This window comes from Vanessa cardui, chromosome 7 (genome assembly GCF_905220365.1).
Source record: "Vanessa cardui chromosome 7, ilVanCard2.1, whole genome shotgun sequence".
NCBI classification, from domain to species: Eukaryota; Metazoa; Arthropoda; class Insecta; order Lepidoptera; family Nymphalidae; genus Vanessa; species Vanessa cardui.
This window is the reverse complement of record NC_061129.1, coordinates 7,695,540-7,715,688: the sequence shown is the minus strand read 5'-3', so window position 1 is coordinate 7,715,688 and position 20,149 is coordinate 7,695,540. Positions and strand designations below refer to the sequence as shown.

Below are 20,149 nucleotides of genomic sequence, written 5' to 3'. Positions count from 1 at the left end.
AACGCTTAGTTTTATTCAGATATGATATTTAGTTCATATCATACTCCATTTTATATACATGTTTACTTGGTGGTAGGGCTTTGTGCAAGCCCGTCTGGGTAAGTACCACCCACTCATCAGTTATTCTTGCGCCAAATAACAGTACTCAGTATTGTTGTGTTCCGGTTTGAAGGGTGAGTGAGCCAGTGTAACTACAGGCACAAGGGACGTAACATCTTAGTTCCCAAGGTTGGTGGAACATTGACGATGTAAGGAATAGTTAATATTTCTTACAGCGTTATTGTCTATGGGTGATGGTGACCACTTACCACCAGGTGGCCCATATGCTCGACGGCCAATCTATACCATAAAAAAAATGTAAGCCCTGTGAAACACAAAACACGTAAAATAAAACTACTCACATGTTATTAACTTCCACTATATTAATAAATCATTAACCACTCGATACATATTATATTACATATCACTTGAACGGCAAATATCAGGACTTCGTCCTCCATTTTTCTCCACCATTCAAAACCAACGTCTTCTTTTTCCGTGTCAGGCAGTACCAGCTTGCTCATCACGCCACGAGAGGAAGTGACGGGAGACGATATCCGAATCAATAATCATACTTATTATTTCAATTAAAATTATATAAGTATATTTTTAAAAAAATGACATTAAAATATGTACTTTGTAGTCACTATGACATTATTATACTACATTATTTATAACATCTTAACGCTAACAACAACACTATTCCAATTAACATCACATATCAACTTTAACTTGTTTTCAAAGTTTTATTACTAACAAATTCACCGACAAAACGCCAATTTCTGACGATTTTCTGCCTCGTACAACCACTTTGTGGAACCAGCTTTCGCAGGCGGTTTTTCCGAACGATACGACATGGGAACCTTCAAGAAAAGAGCGTACTCCTTTCTTAAAGGCCGGCAACGCACCTGCAAGCCCCCTGATGCTGCAGATGTCCATGGCAGGTGGTAGTGGTAGTTACTTTCCATCATGTGAAGGCTCACCTGATGGAAAGTGACTGCTCGCTTGCTACCTATCACATAAAAAAAAGATCGTGAATACTCAATGCATTGTTTTCATCATGGCCGTAGACGGAGGGAGGGTTTTAGGGGTTCAAACAGAACACCCCCCCCCCGAAATTTTTTCGCACAGTTAAGAAAAGTAGCAGTTATCATACTTTTAAAAAAATGTTTTGCGCTAATTAAACAAAAAAAACGCAAGTATTTATAGGTTTCATCAAAAAAATTTGGCCGTCTAGCCTTTAGTCTAGATACGACAATAAATCTAAACAAAATGAGGCATGATAATAATCATACAGCTCACATTTTATTAAAGATACAATTTTTTTGTGTCATAATGTCATGTTAATAGTTTTAGGTACTAAAGAGGATAAATCTTTTACAGACTACCATTACATTTTGAAATGTGTAAGACTGATTGTAAAATTTCTGATACATTCTGTATATATTTTTATGGAAGACTACTTTGCTGCATCCGTTCCCTAAATAGGGTAATCGCTCAGACCCCTCCAATTATAGGCTTATAGCCATCACCTCCTTGTTCTCCAAGTGGAGTCAATTATAAACTGCCAGCTTCTGCGGTACTATCGGCGTTTAGACCGTGATCTTATAGTTCGCACAACCATTCTGTGGAACCAGCTTTCGCCGGCGGTTTTTCCGAACCAACACGACTTTGGACCTTCCTTAAAAGCCGGCAACGCACCTGAAAGCTCCAGTGCTGGACAAAGTTGATTTTTGCCAAAGCCATTTGGGTTGGCCAAATGGGACAAGCTTTAATATTTGTAATTTGAATTTTAACACTGTGACCAGTGACTGATATAGGTATAGGTCTTTCACTTATCTGTACCTCTAAACTCTTAATGCTGGTGAAATTTACCGTTAGCGATTTGCCTCTAAAATCTGCAGAGTAAATGATAGAGCAATGATGACGTATTAGTATTAAAATAATAGACGTGGTATCTTTTACGCAGTAATTTTATACAAATCAATGTAGGTATTTCACATAGAAGCTTTGTTTAATCTGGGACCGCTGGACATCGAGGGAACGATATAGTATTAACTATTAAATGTCATTTTGGCAAATGGCAATAGACAAATGTAACACTTGTCACTACTCACTTGTCACTTATTAAAACACACTGTATAAACTACGATCACCTTTTGTAGTTAAACAATCAACAAGACAACACTGATAAGTTATTAAAGTTTCATATTTTACTTTGAAATTGCGTTCTTTATATGTGACTTAAAATGGGCGATAAATCAACACCGCTTTTAGCGGTACTCCAACTCCTACGAAAGTATGATTTGAAGGTAAGTTTTAGTTTTTACATTGTAAATATTATATCGTTTTTATAAGCCCAACTAGTAATTTGTATATTACTTCAGGGCACTGAAGAAATTTTAAGGAAAGAAGCAAATCTAGGTGACGCTGAATATGAAAATTTAGACTTACCTGAAGTTGAACTTGCTAGTATACTAACAGCACATCACACTGAAAGTGACCCATATAGCTATGAGTTTGCTTACGATAGCCTAAAAAAATTTGTCGAAAATTCTTTGGACATATATAAGGTAAGTAAATGGATTAGACTTCAGCTGCACACTTGGGTATTTTTAGCTATTTGGATATTTTTACCTGTATTGATACAGTATTTGAATCTGAATTTCTAGTTTAATTTCAAATGAACATATAGCCTGTACTATTTAATTTGATCTTAACAAAGTTTAAAATAAAACTCATTGTAGTACAGTAAAATATAATTATACATGGATATAAAAAAAGGGTTACTGAATTTAATAAACATTTACTTGAGGACATGTCCTGCTGCTGGACTAAGATCTCCTTTTCCTTTCAAGAAATAAATTATGAATAGAGATTGTGCCTGGGTTGGTTGAGAATAACATCTTATAACTGGTCGGCTATGATGGCTCATAGTTATTGTTAATTATAATTTGTTTTTTCTTTCAGTATGAACTGTCAACATTTCTGTATCCAGTGTTTGTTCATATGTATTTAATCCTTATTTTATATGACCACAATGAACATGCTAAAAAATTTATGGAAAAATTTGGTCCAGAACAAGAAGATTATTACCAGGAGGACCTTAAACGCTTGGCAGTAGTTGAAAATAAAGATCAAATAAAGGGTAATGAACTTGCAGAAGTATACAAGTAAGTTGAATTAACTAAACACGGAGGATCATTAATATACACAAAACAGAATATACATTGTAAAGAGCGAAAAGACATTGTGGATCTTTCAATAGAGCGCACTGTTGAACTGTCATGCGTGGAACTCGAGCATACTATAGCTATGTGCGTATACCGACCTCCACAATCGGATTTTAACCTTTTTGAATGTGTGATGGAGGACGCCCTTAAGCGAGTCTGTACTGGGCGAAAGAATATAGTTATTTGTGGAGATTTTAACATTGACATTTTAGTGCAATCTTCCATAAGTACTAGGTTCATAAATTTATTTCAATCTTATAATCTAAATAACATATTTTGTGAACCTACAAGAATATCAGCGACTTCCGCAACCTGCATAGATAACGTGTTTTGTAGTTGTGAGGCCGTTAATAAGAAAATCTTATCAAACCTTACATCAGATCACTTTGGCCAAATGGTGTCAATAGGTATAAAAAAAAATCAAAAGAAACGAAAAATCACTTGTAGGCCAATTACTGTGAAAGGTTTAATCAACTTCAATAATGCTTTACACTGTAGCCTTCCAAAATTGAATCTCAGCTCAAATGATCCCAACTCTTTATATAATTCTCTTTTACAACTAATTAATAACGAATTCAATAAAATATTTCAGTTAAAAACCTTTTATCAAAACAATGAAATGCAGTTCTCAGACTGGGCCACTACCGGTATCTAAATAAGTCGAAATAAATTGTATGAGCTATATGAACTTAAGAAATATAATCGTGATTGTAAATTTATCAATTTTGTTAAAAAATATTCCAAGTTATTTAAACAAGTTTGTCAAACAGCTCGTTCGTTGCATATTAAAAATAAAATCTTAAAATCTAATAATAAAATGAAAACTACTTGGGATATTATAAGTTCGGAAACAGGTAGGTTGAAGTTTGATGCAGGGCAGTTATCCCTTAGTATAAAAGGCAAAATTGTAGGCAAAGATCTAGATGTGGCCAATGAATTCGAAGAATATTTCTCTAATATTCCTCTGAATATTACTAAAGGACTTAATGCGTCTCCTAATGACGCTTTAGACCTACTCAAATGTTATGTTCCCCAGAATGAGTTAGAATTTTCTTTTGAGAATATAACTCCGTACGAAATATTAAAAATATTTAAAACATTAAATCTGAAAAAAACCTGTGATCTTTGGGATTTATCAGTCACAATTATTAACAATGTAATTGTTGACTTGGCTCCTTATTTAGCTATAATCTTTAATAAATGCGTACAATCTGGTATTTTTCCTGATATGTTGAAATTAAGTAAAGTAATCCCATTATTTAAGTCCGGTGATAAAAATGATCCAAACAATTACAGACCGATCTCTATTTTGCCAGTATTAAGTAAAATTTTTGAGAAAGTCATGCTTAATCAATTGCTATTATACTTTAACTCGAATAAGCTATTGCATTCTCAACAGTTTGGTTTTACTAAGGGTCGCTCGACTGCTGATGCGGGTGTAGCATTTGTTAAGCACATTTATGATGCATGGGAAAAGTCGCAAAACGCTATTGGAGTTTTTTGTGATTTATCAAAAGCTTTCGATTGCGTTAGGCATGATATTCTCCTAGAAAAGCTTAAATATTATGGTATCAGGGGCCCTGCATTGAAATTAATTTCCTCCTACCTTAGTGAAAGAGTTTTGAAGGTTGTGGTTAATGGTGCAAAATCAAATGGCGCTGTGGCGCAAATGGGTGTACCACAGGGTTCAATTTTGGGACCTCTCTTGTTCTTAATATATATAAATGATTTACCTTATTTCGTAAAAAATACTTGCGATATTGTACTGTTTGCAGATGATACATCCCTAATTTTTAAACTTGATAGAAAAATAAACAACTATGACGTTGTAAGCAGTGCCCTGTCGCGGGTTCTTGGTTGGTTTGACATAAATAATTTAGTACTAAATGCTAAAAAGACTAAATGTGTTTTGTTTTCCTTGCCAAATGTCAAATCAAATCCTTCTGCAATAACTTTGAAAAATGAAAGGCTTGAGTTTGTTGAGTCGACGGTCTTTTTAGGGATAACCCTTGACTCCAAACTGCAGTGGGGCACCCATTTGTATGCCCTGGCAAGAAAACTAAGTAGTGCCATTTATGCAATAAAAATAATTAGAAAACTTACGGACATAAGTACTGCTAGACTAGTTTATTTTAGTAATTTTCACAGTATTATGTCATATGGAATGTTGTTATGGGGTAATGCAGCAGAGATTGAAGTTGTTTTTATTCTACAGAAAAGAGCTATCCGATCTATTTACAATATTAGCTCCAGGACATCATTACGCGAAAAATTTAAAGAAATAGGTGTATTAACGGCTGTTTCACAATATATTTATGATAATATAATCTTTATACAAAAGAATATTAAAAATTATTCTATCAATGCTGATGTACATACTATTAATACAAGAAATAAGAATAAACTTGTAACCCCCAGTTTCCGTTTGCATACGGTAAATAGAACGTTTTTGGGCAATGGTATACGCATATATAATAAGATACCGGAAAATATAATCAATTTACCATTTTCAAAATTTAAAAATATTATTAAGACTAAATTAATAAATAAATCATACTATTCATTAAAAGAGTACTTTTTAGAAAGAAACGCCTGGAGTTAGGCTCGGGTTCCATCATAGGACGCTAAATACTGTCAATAACAGCATTGTAAATGTGTTTATTTGAAAAGAGCAACTATGCGAGTTTCTTGCCGTTTCTTCTCGCTAGAAGCTGCTTTCCGAAACGGTGGTAGTATTTGATTATTGACGATTCAAAAACGCTTCATTATGAAGTTTACTTGAATAAAATTGATTTGATTTGATTTGATTTGATTTGAATAAAAAATGCCAAAAATCATGCTGGTATAAAACTTAAACCTGCTAAGACTGCTTATCATTATTGTTATTATATATATATTTTTTATTTATTTATTGAATATCATTATACATGCTTTGTTTATGCAGACAATGATGTAAAAAAAAACCCCACTGGATTTATCCGTACATCGGTATTTCTTGTCAACACTTATACAAAAATAATAAAATTACTATAAAATAAACAAAACTTTCTTTATGACATATATGTATGCCATAGAGAAAGATTTAATACAATAAAAGCCACATTAAAAAAAAAAAAGATTTAATACTATCTACTTAGTTGTTACTAGGGAATGCAATCTTGGTACACTGGAATCCCAAAATATCAGAATCCCACAGGACTGGTGTTACAGAGAAGTGTAGATTATATGCATTAGTTCTTTGCTAAGTTAGCAATGTGAGGAATATTAACATGATTATAAAATAGTATTAACTTGGCTTAAAATAGTTTTAAAGAAAGAATTCTTATTAGAAGTTATAACTTAAAATAATAACTTTTTGTTTGACTTTTTTTTTTCTATAACTCTATAAATAGGCAAAGTATAATTTACATTGCTATTTAATTATTGCTGATGTCACTTGAAAGCTCTTGTATATATGTTTTTTTTTTTTTTATTTAGTACAAACAAATTTCAAGTTCAACTGTCAAGAGATGCTTCTACACAATTAAAAAGATATCTACATGAACAAAAAAGTTCACCAGTGATCATAAATATAATTAATAACCACATCCAGATTGACATTCATGATGGTCCAGGGAGGACCCAGGCCCAAGTAAAAGCAACTGTTGGTGGACTCCTTGGTGAAGCTTCAAGAAATGGTAAATATATTTTTTAACTAAGCATCATTTTATATATACATAAAGAAGATATTCTCATTGCGAGACAGTTACATAAGTCTTCATATTTATGTTTGAATTTAGTTTATATTTTGTCAACTGCAAGTTTGTATTTCAAAGGGAAAAGACTGAGTTTCTTGCTTGTTCTTCTTGGTAGAATCTGAATACAATATTAATGAGGTTATTATAGTTAATTGTTAACAGCTTTAAGTTTAGTAATTTCTATAAAATTATGATGATGATACAAATCTACTTGAATAAAGTATATTTTGACTATAAATAATTATAACTTATTCTTCTATAGTATTGGTAAAAAAATATTTTATTCATTACTACTACTACTTACATTAAAGTTAACTTTTATTTATACAGATAATCGCACCAAAGTTTACTATGGCCTTCTAAAAGAACCTGATATTCAAGTTCTCCCTGCTCCGATTGAAGATGAGGATGAAGCTGATGAAACTCCAGATAAACCAAAAAAAAAGAAAGCTAAAAAAGATAATATATTTATGAAAAAACCGAAATCTGATCCAAATGCTCCGCCTAATGACAGAATTCCATTACCTGAATTGTATGTAACAATCATTTCTGATATTATCTTACTTTTCTAAACGGTTTGATGATTCTTCTAAACATGACATTTGTCATTTTATTCTACTATTATCATTATTACCATTACAAATAACTTATGTGTATGACAATACTTATTATATTAGAAGTGTACAATTTAAAATTTTTTCAGGAAAGAGACTGATAAAATTGAGAAAGGTAAAGCTCTTAGAGAAGCTTCTAAACGTGTCCAACTTGGTCCTGATAGTCTACCTTCCATTTGTTTCTACACACTTTTGAACAGTGGCCAAACTGCTGTTTGTGCTGATATTTGTGATGATTCCACTTTACTTGCTGTAGGCTTCAACAATTCTTCAATAAAGGTATTTTTACAAATATAATGACTTATCGTTTAACAATTAATTTGGTTTATAATTCATTTAATAAAGTTTTAATCATCAGGTATGGACACTAACAACTGTTCGCTTACGAGGAATGAAATCAGCAGAAAAATTGCAAGATATAGACAGAGAAGCAGGTATTATTAGTAGATATATTAAAAATCCATAACATATTCATAGATATTCTTTTGTATTTGACAATCCATGTTATAATTATTTAACAGGTGATGTATTGGTAAGAATGATGGAAGAAAAAGATAGAGACACATGTCGTACACTATTTGGACATTCAGGTCCTGTGTATAAAGTTGCATTTGACCCATTTAAAACCATGCTGCTGTCTTGTTCAGAAGATTCAACAGGTAAGAATAAGTAACGTCTTTAATTATTATCTGTATATTACTTGAATTATATTAAGAGTACTACAAATCGAATTTCAATATATGCGATCACTATTTACGAATATTTCAGTAAGACTATGGTCGCTGCAGTGCTGGACGTGTTTAGTGGTGTACCGTGGTCATGTGTGGCCTGTGTGGGATGTTCGTTGGTCACCATATGGCTACTACTTTGCATCGGGTGGCCACGATCACACGGCACGCCTCTGGGCCACCGATCACCATCAGCCTCTTAGGATATTTGCAGGACACCATTCCGATGTGGATGTATGATTTTAATTTGTCCTAGTATTTAAAAAAAAAAAATACGGAATAAATTAGTCACTTACCGAAAATAATGATGCCCTTTTGTGATCCACTGATCCACATCCACTGTGACACACAAAAAAATTACCGAATTATTAAGAATTAGTTAATTAGTTTCTGCTATTAACAAATGTCAGCTCGCTTCGACTGCTGCTGGCTTCAACAAATTTTGGGTTGCTCGCATTCGACTAAATAAGTTGTGGTAATAGGTCGTAACTTGGTTCAGCCTCAGTACCGAACGGAGCACCTAGTAGGATTCATACACTCTAGTATATATACCCGATGAACCGAAATGATAAATATTATATAATGATTACAGTGTATACAATTTCATCCAAATTCCAATTACATTGCTACTGGCTCCAGCGACCGTACAGTTAGACTATGGGACTGTTTAACTGGATCCCAAGTTCGGATTATGACTGGACATAAAGTAAGTATATAATATATTCTAACTATATTTTAAAGAGAATTTTAATTATTACGCTATCCAAATCGACGGAAATAAATTATAATTTAATAATGAATCTATAATAATAGTTTTACTAAGAAATATTTTAATTATAAACTAACTTTCAGTCAACACCATTCGCGTTAGCTTTTTCTGCTTGTGGGAGATGGTTAGCATCGGGAGCTGGAAATGGAGAAATAGTAGTGTGGGATATGTCGACAGGCTTGCCTACGGCGACCTTACCGCCTATGCACTCAGCGCCCGTACATGCATTAGCGTTTAGTCGCGACGGAACCATCTTATCTTCTGGTAAATATAAAAATTATAAAACACTCCCACAATCAAAGTTAAGTCTACTTAACAAGATTTTGTATAGCTTCTGATAAAAGTTGTAATTTTAGTCGGCTAGAGAGCTGTGTGAATGATCTATGCCAGTGTCTTACAATGATAAATGTGTATATAAAGTAGTGATATACCTACCAAAATTTGAGATATGTAATGTAATTATATTACATATGTATATATACAGATATCGAACCTCAACAATGAAGTGATTAAACCATATCAAAATGAACAATGCTAAGTTATCACCAAAACCCAAATAAATAAATATTCTTCATTTCTAAATAATGTTACAGGTGCTTTGGATTCCACAATCAAGCTTTGGGATTTCAGCTTAATATCTGACGAAAGTTCCAGCGAAGAAAGTGGGATGACTAACTTAACACAAAAGGAAGAAAAGTTTTTATTACGTTCCTTTGCAACAAAAAATTCACCTATTAAAAATTTACATTTTACTAGAAGGAATCTCCTGCTAGCTGTTGGATCATACGAAGGAAGTTCATAGACTGTTATCAAAACAATTTATTAAATAAAGATTTCAATTACACTTTTATCTTGTACTTATTGATTACGAGTTGGCTATAAAGCTTGCAAAAAATAAGATCTCTCAGCTGTTATAAACTGAATTATTAAATTTAGCAAAGATTCATTACTTCTTGCAACTTGAGCTTTCATTGCTTGTTTAAAATCTTCTTTAACACCTTTATCTGCACCACGCGTGCCAATTCTACGCTGACCCAGGTGTTGTTGTGAATTTGGTAAAATATCCAAAGCAACATTTTTCCCTTGTTCATTCCAGATAAAACTTAATTCTTCTAATAAGTCTATGTGAATAATGTATGTTGGAAAAAGATGATAATGAAAAACCCCTTTTTTCCTAATTGTATCCATTATATGAATAAAAATTGCTTCTTCCTGTGGCCAGCCAAGTTGCATTAACACTAATAAATGACCATAAGCCATATCAGTGTTGTTTCCAGTTTTCATGAGTATCCTTATCAGTAGAGTACAGAAATAATGCATGATTGCATACTTAGTTATAGGCAAAAAGTGAAGATGGCGATGTTTTCCACCAATAATGAGATCTGACTCCAATGTTCCTTCAATGGAAGGCAGTAAAGGCAATGCTGCCAAAATATTTTCAATGCATGCACTGTAGTTTTGTTGAAAAAAGTAAGCAGACACATTTGCTATTAGAACATTTATATTATTACTTGTTGAGGATGGACATGCTTCTTCATATCTTCCTCTAAATAAAGCCAATTCTTCGGAAAAACCTTCTACCCAAGGTTTAACTTGCAGCTGAGATGTTAATTTTATAAATTCCCTTGTAATAACTTCATTGCGATGTAACAGTTCCCAACAATTGGCAGCTGCTTGAAACTGGTGAGCTGATACTCCTGTCACCTCAATTTCACCTTTTCTTCTTTTTGATGGCGGTACATCAGGATCAGATAATGCTTCTACTAATATATGATTTCCCTTAAGGGATTTATGTTCATAAAGTGACCTTAAAAAAAATACTACTCCACAGTATAAAAGTTGTCTACAATCATCAAAATTTCTCAATGACAATAATTTTTGAAAATAGGATTCTTTATTCAAGCTATTGCTGTAGTTAACTAAATAAGAATCCCAGCCTAGTTGACGTCCCAACAATTCGAGTACACCATAAAGTCTTTGCCAGGGATCTGTAATATCATGTTCAGTTTCATCATAAATATAAGAATTATAGAAATCAATTGCTTTTACAACTAAGCGTTGCAACAGTCTGGGTGATTCCAAAGAATTGAGTAAAGGTAAAGTTTCTACAACAAGCAGACGAGCATATCGATTATCATAAAAAAATTCTTCAGCATTTATAAGTGTTTTCACAAGGCTATCTACACCTAATTGTGGAAACTTTTTTAATAATAGCACTAGCAATCGACAATGCTCCATTGTATCATCACTATTTTCGACACTTGTCTTAAGTATTGTTAGTTGAATATCAGGACTAATATTATCAAACATTTGACTTAAAAAACAGGGCTCATTAGATTTAAGAGCATGAGCAATAGCAGAAATTTCTGTTAATAAATCCGGTAGATTTTGTGGTGACATCATTAATGAACTAAAACATTCAGCTGCTTCTTGTACATTTCCAGATTGTTTTTCCATTAAGTAGGCTTCGAACTGAATTTTAAAATTAGCTGGAAATAGTGTTTTAGCAGTCAACATCCAAGCCTTCGCAGAATAAATATTGCTTTTTTGAGCCTCCTTTGCTCGAGATATAATATAGTTTTCGTCATCTTCGAGAGTCTTGTCAACAGCGGGCATAATAACTTGTAATAATTTATACAAATATTTTGAATGTTTTTTTAAAAATTAATAATAAACCTGCGTCAAAATTCAATCAAAGATAATATGTCAAATATATATGAATTACCAAGGCTTATATTTACAATATACTTAGGGATGTCCGATATACATCGAATGGCGATGAATCAACGATGGATAATGTATTATTATAGTTAAGATTTAGTTCAAGAAAATTAATGCAGTATAATAATAAACTAAAATATTGTAAAGTTTCATAAATAGTAGCATTTTGGATTAAAATTATTTTATTACGATTTTTTATGTCATCGAATTTGACTTCATACATTGTACTTAAATGAATAAAATATCAAAAGGTAACTGGCCAATCCGTAATTATTTCTACATATGTTTTTTAATATATTTCAATAATTATTTAGGTAATATTCAATTATCGCTATATTTTGACTTCGATTACTTCATTATGAAAAAAATAAGTAGGTATACAAAGTAAAAGTTTACGTTTGTTGAAATTATCGTAATATAACCTGTAATTAAAGACTATAATATAAAACCAATAAATCCATCTTTTTCAGTATAGATATATGTAGAACGAGATGGAAATTAAATTTAAAGAGTATTTGAAAAAACATTTAGGTGGTAACACTAGTATAAAAATCAAGTGAATTGGTGTTGCTCGACACATCATGTTTCAACATCGATATTTTTACTCAAATAATAAAACAAAAATAAAAATAGTATTAAAGTAATATAATTGTCTATTACAAAGAAAAATTATTACCTATACATACCTATAAAACAATAGGTTTTTTTATGAATATTTCTTAAACAATTTATAAGATGATTAATTATTTAATTTATTCATATCATAAACATTTGACATTTTATCGTTCAATTACCCATAGTCCCATATGTATTCGGGGCCCAGCACTAGAATTTTGACGCAAGCAATGACAAGCTGTTTATATTGATACTGTTATCCTCTCCTAATCTGTGAAACTGAAATCTGACTCTGTGATTTGTTGATAGGCATTTCGGACTCCTCATATCTTTTATAAATAAACGAGTTTGGTTTTGAATTAAATATTTTTAAATGCAAGCATTTAACATGATATTTTAAAAAAAATCTTGTGCCCTGAAGTATATAGACTATCATTTTTAACTAAAAAATATAATGACTATACTAAGACATCATAACTATTAAAAAAAGGACTATTTTAATCTTTTTTAAATATAAACAAATAGTTATTCATTTGTAGATTATAATGAACACATATGATAATGACATTGGCCACTATGCTATTGCAGAACTTGTCCCGGATCATTTTCTAGAAAATATATTTTCATATTTAAACTTGCGAGATCTTAAAAATTGCGCATTAGTGTGTAAAACTTGGCTTAGAATTTTAAGTGACGAAAATAATGATGTTTGGAGATTGCATTGTGTTAAAAGGCTGGCCGAAGAAGTCATGAAGTCTGATTTGCTTTCCAATCTAGCAACCTATAAGTCTAAGTTAAGAGCATTCTATCATGCTTGGAGTCCGTACGATTGTTCTAGGAATATTTATATTAAACCTAATGGCTTTACTTTACACAGGTATGAATAGGAAAATAGTTTTAGAGTTCATTTAATATCAGTAAACAAATAACTTTTTCCTTACAGAAATCCAGTAGCCCAGAGCACTGATGCATGTCGAGGAAAAATTGGTTTTTATAGAGGTAGACATTCATGGGAAGTTATTTGGGAAGGGCCACTGGGTACAGTAGCAGTGATTGGTGTTTCAACTAAAGAGGCCCCATTACAATGTCAAGGCTATGTAGGCCTTTTAGGTTCTGATGATCATAGCTGGGGTTGGAATTTAGTAGATAATCAATTAATCCATAACGGCGACACTCATGGACGTTATCCTATACTTAATAATTGCCCCAAATATCAAGTTAGTATAATACTATTGTTTAGAAATATATAAGGCATATTTGTTTATATTTGTATCAACATAATTGCTTAAACAGGTTGGAGAACGTATCAGAGTAATTCTGGACTGTGAAGGACACACATTATCATTTGAGAGAAATCATGAATTTCTGGGAGTGGCTTTCCGAGGTGATTGACAATAAATTCAAACTTTATAAATTATAATTAAAGAAATCCAGAGATTTAGTATTCATTTTTTGCATATATTTCAGGCCTTCCATACAAAAAAAAGTTATACCCTACTGTATCAGCTGTTTATGGTAACACAGAGGTTTCCATGATCTACCTTGGGGTACCAGCAGACGGGTAGCAAATTTCACATGATGGTACAACAGTGTTTTAAAATCTCAACATGTGATATATTTTATATATTATTTGTCATAAACTTTGTTATTTTAATATTTATTATTAGTAATTTTAAAATGATCTCTTAGTTTTAAGTAAGTCTAGTCAATATTATTAAATGATATAACCATTTATTTTAATTTAATTTTATATTTGTAATAAAAAAGAAAATTGTAAAATTATTAATTTAATTCATTTTATTCATAATATAAATATACATGCTCTTTTTAAATTAATAAAAGCAATAATAGAAACTTTTAAAACTTTATTTTGATTTCAAGCTTTTTATACTGAACTGAAATGATAAAATCATTTAACATTTTAATATAAAGTTTTAGTTGTAGGTAGTTGAAATAATGACAAAGTAAGTCACATGATGAGCATTGTTGGTCCAAAAGAACAAGTGGATCTTACATGAAAATTGCTAATTTAAATAGACGGAAACTTGTGTCACTTTTATTTTTTAAGATACATGATGATTGAATTGACCTAGCAGGCTATAAAAACAACAAAAAGTGCTATCTATAAAATGTATTAAACACAGGCTGTTCATAAATTATGTATATATGTTAATAAAGTCACACAAAGAAAACACTTGTTGGATATTTATAACATTTTCTGGACCTTAATAAGTTATTTCAATATGTATATATATGCAACTGTTACACTATACAAAGGTATTGTTTGTGAAATAGATACCTGTATTGTAGGTACTTGATTTAACCCTAAATTCTTGGTATGATTAATTAAAACAAAGTAAACGCATTTATGTATTATTTAATAGATGTTGTTATTACAGTGTATTGATTGAAGGTTAAATGGTGCGAAAAGCCGAGTTAAATAATATTAAAGATATAATTATTTTACCACGTGATTAAAAAACAAATGTACAAATTTGTTACATGATTAAAATTTCCATTCAAATACACGACTGACTAGCATTGTTATAAAATTTAACTTCGAAAATGGGCTCGCTCCTTCGTTTTTGAGTTTCTAATTAAATAAATTATTCGTTGTGCACTTTAGGTTCCGACAGTACGACGATAACAGAGTGTAACACTAATATTACCCGTATAACCATAATTGAACTATAAACTCTTGCCAGCTACGGCGTAAACGCCCTGGACGGACCATTCGCTATTTTAAACTAATCTTAGCTTTGACATATTATTTTCTTAAACAAATTACTTATTCAAAAATTCAACATACCACATTTCGAATGTGACTCCTATATTACTTTCACCCTAGTACATAAGTTTAAACGATCAATTTATTTATCTTAAAATAGAGGACTTTTTAATTATCTAACTAAACTCTTAAACCTAAGGGGTTACATATAAACCTCGTAAACCTTATCGTATAAATTTACTTTTAAATACATTATTGCAAGTGTTATATTATAAACCAATAAGCCCATTCGCTACCGATATCATATTTCAGTATTTAATTTTTACAAGCATGTACCAATAATCATGTTCGTACTTAATAATTAATATAATAACAATTCAGCAATAGACGTAACAGCAGAAAGGTCGACCCAAGAACGTTTACAATGGTATATATACCATTTAAAATGAAAATCACACATTAACCATTGACTATTCAACATACTCGATCAACTTCTTATCTTGTAAATGATCTTTCATGTGTGGTTTCACTTTGGTTGGTGGGAATTTTGTCAAACAAAAATCGGCGACCAGACAAAAAAGTTTACACAGAAGTGGACAAAGAATGGCTTGGTGTATCACGGCCGCTATGCGGTACCAAGGGCCATCAAATGGATCCAAGATTGCTGGGCATAGCATGTGATTTAAATTCACCTGCGCTGGCTGAAAAAGATAATCAGAACATATAATGTTTGTAAATTCGTGTAGATTAACACCATTTATTATTTACCAGGCACAGTCTTAAGCAGAATAAGCCGTCAGGTGCAAAAAGTATTCTAATAGTTATGAAATTTGCAAACAACTCAAATTTTTTCCCAGAGTCCTGGAGCAACCAATGACCCAAGACTAGGCACACATCGGCGAAGCGCAGCCCACAACATAGTCGTTTTTTAACACCTAGCACAAACAGTTTAAAACTGGGCCCGTTAATGAAAGTAACTTACGATTGCAATCACTTGAAGAACAATGAAGTGATATATCATATTTAAACAGTAGCTAAAAATAGACCAATTAAAGTCCCAAAGAGGCTCTACATTATATACACCTGCAATGAAAATAAATAATTATTTAATTATTACCGATTTGTTAATTTAAAGATAATTACGGACATACCACCAATTCTTAACAGATAGTAGGGTATCACAAACATCATTCCATGTTGTATCCAGTACAATGCAGCCTCTGCTAAAATCTAATACAAATGACGTATTAAATCAACTGTAGGAAAATAATAATTAATGCAGGTTTTCTAATACATCCTTCGATAATTTTTGAGCTATGAGCTATTATAATTAAATTATGTTCATATATCAATTGATTCTGCTTAATGCGATGCAAAGGAATTAATCGATTCATTGTATACCTACTTATAAATAAATGTAAATAATCACAATTACAAAAACATTTAATATAATTCAAAATGTATATTTAAATATTATTAGGGTATGGATATATGATGTAAAATGTTACCTACCATTTGTATTATTCATACTTACCGTTCTTGAAGCTGTTTCTGGAAAAAGAAAGGCTAATAGCGGACCATTTAATAAATTTAAATGAATACGGAATAATGCGGTGACTGTCTTGGTAGGCGGAGCGGCCAATAAATAAATCTGGAATATAAATATTTAACATGTAATAAATAAATTTATTAAACATTACAAAATATTTTATTAGTCAATTCCCACCATAAAACAAATCAAATTAACCATTTATTAATTGCATAAATATAAACAACAAACAAACAACAACAGCCTGTAAATTTCCCACTGCTGGACTAAGGCCTCCTCTCCCCTTTGAGGATAAAGTTTGGAACTTATGTTAACTAATTAAGCACATGAATATTAAATGGCGCTTGCCTGAGTTTGAACCCGCAATCGTCGGATAAGACGCACACCTTCTAACCACCCAGCCATCTCGGCTCTTCAAATATCAAAACCAAATATTTTCTCAATAATCTTGCATTCATTTATACTGTTTCAACATAACCAGCAAGCAGCTTATGCTCTAATATTCATTCTTGAGAAGGATTGCCTAGCAATGGCACAGAATTTAGGGAATGAGGCATTCTCTAAAATAAGTTATTTTGCCTAGATTAAATTTATCCGATTATGATGCTAATCTTTTTGTTAGTGAGTAAAAATGCTATTTTTAATAACAGCAATCAACGAAGAGTTAGAAAATATTGAAATAGAATTGAATAGGTATTCCTCAAATCATAACCTGCTTGGGTTCAATGTTATAAAATCATTATAATGATTTGTTAACTTATAGAACAAAACAAAGCTAAAGTCTGAGAATGATTTGTTAACTTATAGAACAAAACAAAGCTAAAGTCTGAGAATAAAAGGTGAGAAGATTTATTAAAATATTTTTGGGAAGGGAGATTGCTAAGACACTGCTAGCAATTTATTCATTAATTTTAAATTCATTTGGCTTTATTCATTAATACCTTTATATTTTTATGAAAAAAAAAAACTGTATTGCAAGAAACTATGTAGAACCTTAACTTACCATTCAATTAAGTTTCTAATAATTTACAAGACACATTCATCTTTATAATGATTTTAAAAAATGCATTAACAAACGATAGGATGGTAATAACATTTATTATATATATAAATAAAGATATAATAAGATATTTATTTTCATATCTTATATGTATTTGCATCATTTGTATCTATTACATTGTAATCTGGTTGTTTTGATTTGATTGATAAATGAATAATTTTTGGGGCTGAATTTTTATTTTTTAAATATTATGTTGTTTTTAAATGCAGAAAATAAGATTAAATTAGGGGAACATTAAATATAAAATTAATAAACAGCATATTTTGTCAGATGTTTATATCATTGTTTTCAAAGTAAACAGGATTTTTTATGTTTTTTTTTTATTTGTCATGCTAATGTAATTATTAAAATATGTTTGTAAACTATAACAGTACTATACTGTAGTTCATCTTAGCTTTTCATTCATTTGTATTCTTTTAAGTTAATAAATACCACAATAATGATAGTTTTAGATAAATTCCGTTGATAATGATAAAAAATCATAAAAAGATTAATAACTAGTGTAATAATTGAATCACTGATCAATTCAGCAGTGCTTTAGTGCTAGTAACATTCTGAATCAAAATTGTGTTGTCAAGATAAATTATACACGGGATTCTAATGGAGCACAAGGCTCTTATGATTAATTTTCATTTCATTGGACAATTCATAAGCTTTTTTAATTAATCAGCTGATCAATTATAATTTGATATATAATATTTTTGGTGTATTAATTTGTGAATAATATAAAAAATAGTGACATTATTAGAAGTGTAATAAATTCATTTTAAAATATATTATAGAAATTAAAATTTGCAGGCACACAGTTTGATTCCTACATCAGTTTGGTGGACTATAGCCCGCATCTATCCAGCCATTGTCTGTACTAATTATTAAAGACTAATCATTTAATCTGTGTTACATAAACAGAACTAACTCGAGAAGTCTTACAAAGACTTGTGCATATTTTTACTAAATGTAAATAGTAGTTTGTGTATATTATTTTTGTATTGATATAGTATACTTACTTGAATTAATGTTGTAACATGACAGGGATTCAGCAAATATATAACAGTCCTTGAAGCAAACTTAAAACCAATTTCCATTCCCCATAAGAGAGCAAGTAAAATAACTAGTAGCCTTTTACCACCTCTATCACATTTTATATACGTATTCTCTTTGGGAATCTCCAATTTTGGGAATGTTTTAATCTAAAAAATACAGGTAATCATTGTATTAAAAAATATGTAGCATTAATGAACATGAAAAATCCTTAATCTAATTACAGATCATTTGCAAATACTGTGTAATTTTTTGAATGATTATTATTAAGGTAATTTTTGCTACTTACCATAATATATACGCAGGTCGTTGTTACTATTATAGTTTCGATAATTTGCCTTTGAGGTGATAAAAAATATGCACATTCAGGGCCGACATTTCTGGGTACAGCTTTATTAGCACCACTATAAGCCCATTCAAACATGGTAATTAAATTTTGTAAATTGTTATATACATGAACATGAAATATTTTAAATATGTTTTATCATTGATCTTGGATTTATTTAAATAATTTACTTCCTTTCGTTTTCCGGTAATTGACAGAATTGATGTGTGTTGCCACTGAGATTTTTTATTGCTGAATCATTGATTTATATTCCTCTAAACTAAAATAAAATATACAAATAACATTTTTTTACAGATATTTAGTACTCTACATAGAGTTCTATTATAAAAAGATTTTGTGTTTTTTTGATGTTGTTGTGTACTGTCAAATGTAACAAACTCAAACTTTACTACTTTGTACTAATATAGGTAATGTATTCATAGCATAAAAATAAAAAAGTCATTTCCATGTTTATATTAATAAGGATAAGCACAGGTGCTGACCACAGGTTTTTTTGAGATAAGAAGTTGCTTCTCGAGACTTGGGTATCAACCATAAGCATTTCGCACTTTGCCATTCTATTCCAGTGTGGATTGAAGGTTTTTTAACGTAATGATCGCACATTTTTAAAAATTCTCAGATTCCCTTACGATGGCGTTTGTTTGCAGGGGTAGATTTTATAATTTAAGATTAATATTTCTAGGACAAAGGAAGAGTTCATTAATTTACAGATTATTTTTATGCCATAATTGCTAAACGTCATAAGTGTATCCTTTACTATATTAAAATAGTTATTTCGTATCGACCCATATACACCAAAGAAGTTTCCCCTCCCTTGGGGAGGCTTCAAGGCAGTTGCCACAATTGTCCGCCCCATAAAACAGACTCCAATTTTTCGTCATTATCTTTTTACTGAGCCATCTCACATTTTCTAACAAACCTTTAGTTCTTTGTTATGTTTCAATTCATAAGGTAACTAAAACAATTTTA

At 31.0% G+C, this 20,149-nt stretch overlaps 4 protein-coding genes across 4 annotated transcripts; 2 read left to right on the top strand and 2 right to left on the bottom strand.

The window, feature by feature from the left end:
• The first annotated feature begins 2,138 nt into the window (after window positions 1-2,138).
• Window positions 2,139-9,968, top strand: LOC124530927 (transcription initiation factor TFIID subunit 5). The gene is made up of 12 exons (XM_047105299.1): window positions 2,139-2,351; window positions 2,427-2,612; window positions 3,010-3,212; window positions 6,750-6,949; window positions 7,340-7,541; window positions 7,713-7,902; window positions 7,982-8,057; window positions 8,145-8,282; window positions 8,392-8,585; window positions 8,944-9,057; window positions 9,204-9,384; window positions 9,714-9,968. The coding sequence occupies exons 1-12, from the start codon at window positions 2,289-2,291 to the stop codon at window positions 9,920-9,922; spliced, it is 1,956 nt and encodes a 651-aa protein (XP_046961255.1). The 5' UTR covers window positions 2,139-2,288; the 3' UTR covers window positions 9,923-9,968.
• LOC124530928 (integrator complex subunit 10) lies at window positions 9,926-11,857 on the bottom strand. Its single transcript, XM_047105300.1, has one exon. It carries the CDS (start codon window positions 11,734-11,736, stop codon window positions 9,997-9,999), a length of 1,740 nt encoding a protein of 579 aa, XP_046961256.1. The 5' UTR covers window positions 11,737-11,857; the 3' UTR covers window positions 9,926-9,996.
• An 830-nt stretch (window positions 11,858-12,687) lies between these two features.
• On the top strand, window positions 12,688-14,229 carry LOC124531242 (F-box/SPRY domain-containing protein 1). Its single transcript, XM_047105741.1, has 4 exons — window positions 12,688-13,333; window positions 13,400-13,673; window positions 13,750-13,840; window positions 13,924-14,229. The coding sequence occupies exons 1-4, from the start codon at window positions 13,002-13,004 to the stop codon at window positions 14,019-14,021; spliced, it is 795 nt and encodes a 264-aa protein (XP_046961697.1). The 5' UTR covers window positions 12,688-13,001; the 3' UTR covers window positions 14,022-14,229.
• A 588-nt stretch (window positions 14,230-14,817) lies between these two features.
• LOC124531241 (transmembrane protein 164) lies at window positions 14,818-19,411 on the bottom strand. The gene is made up of 6 exons (XM_047105740.1): window positions 19,124-19,411; window positions 18,801-18,983; window positions 16,719-16,835; window positions 16,336-16,414; window positions 16,167-16,267; window positions 14,818-15,885 (listed from the first exon to the last, which is right to left on the bottom strand). Exons 1-6 carry the CDS (start codon window positions 19,256-19,258, stop codon window positions 15,655-15,657), a joined length of 846 nt encoding a protein of 281 aa, XP_046961696.1. The 5' UTR covers window positions 19,259-19,411; the 3' UTR covers window positions 14,818-15,654.
• Window positions 19,412-20,149: the final 738 nt, after the last annotated feature.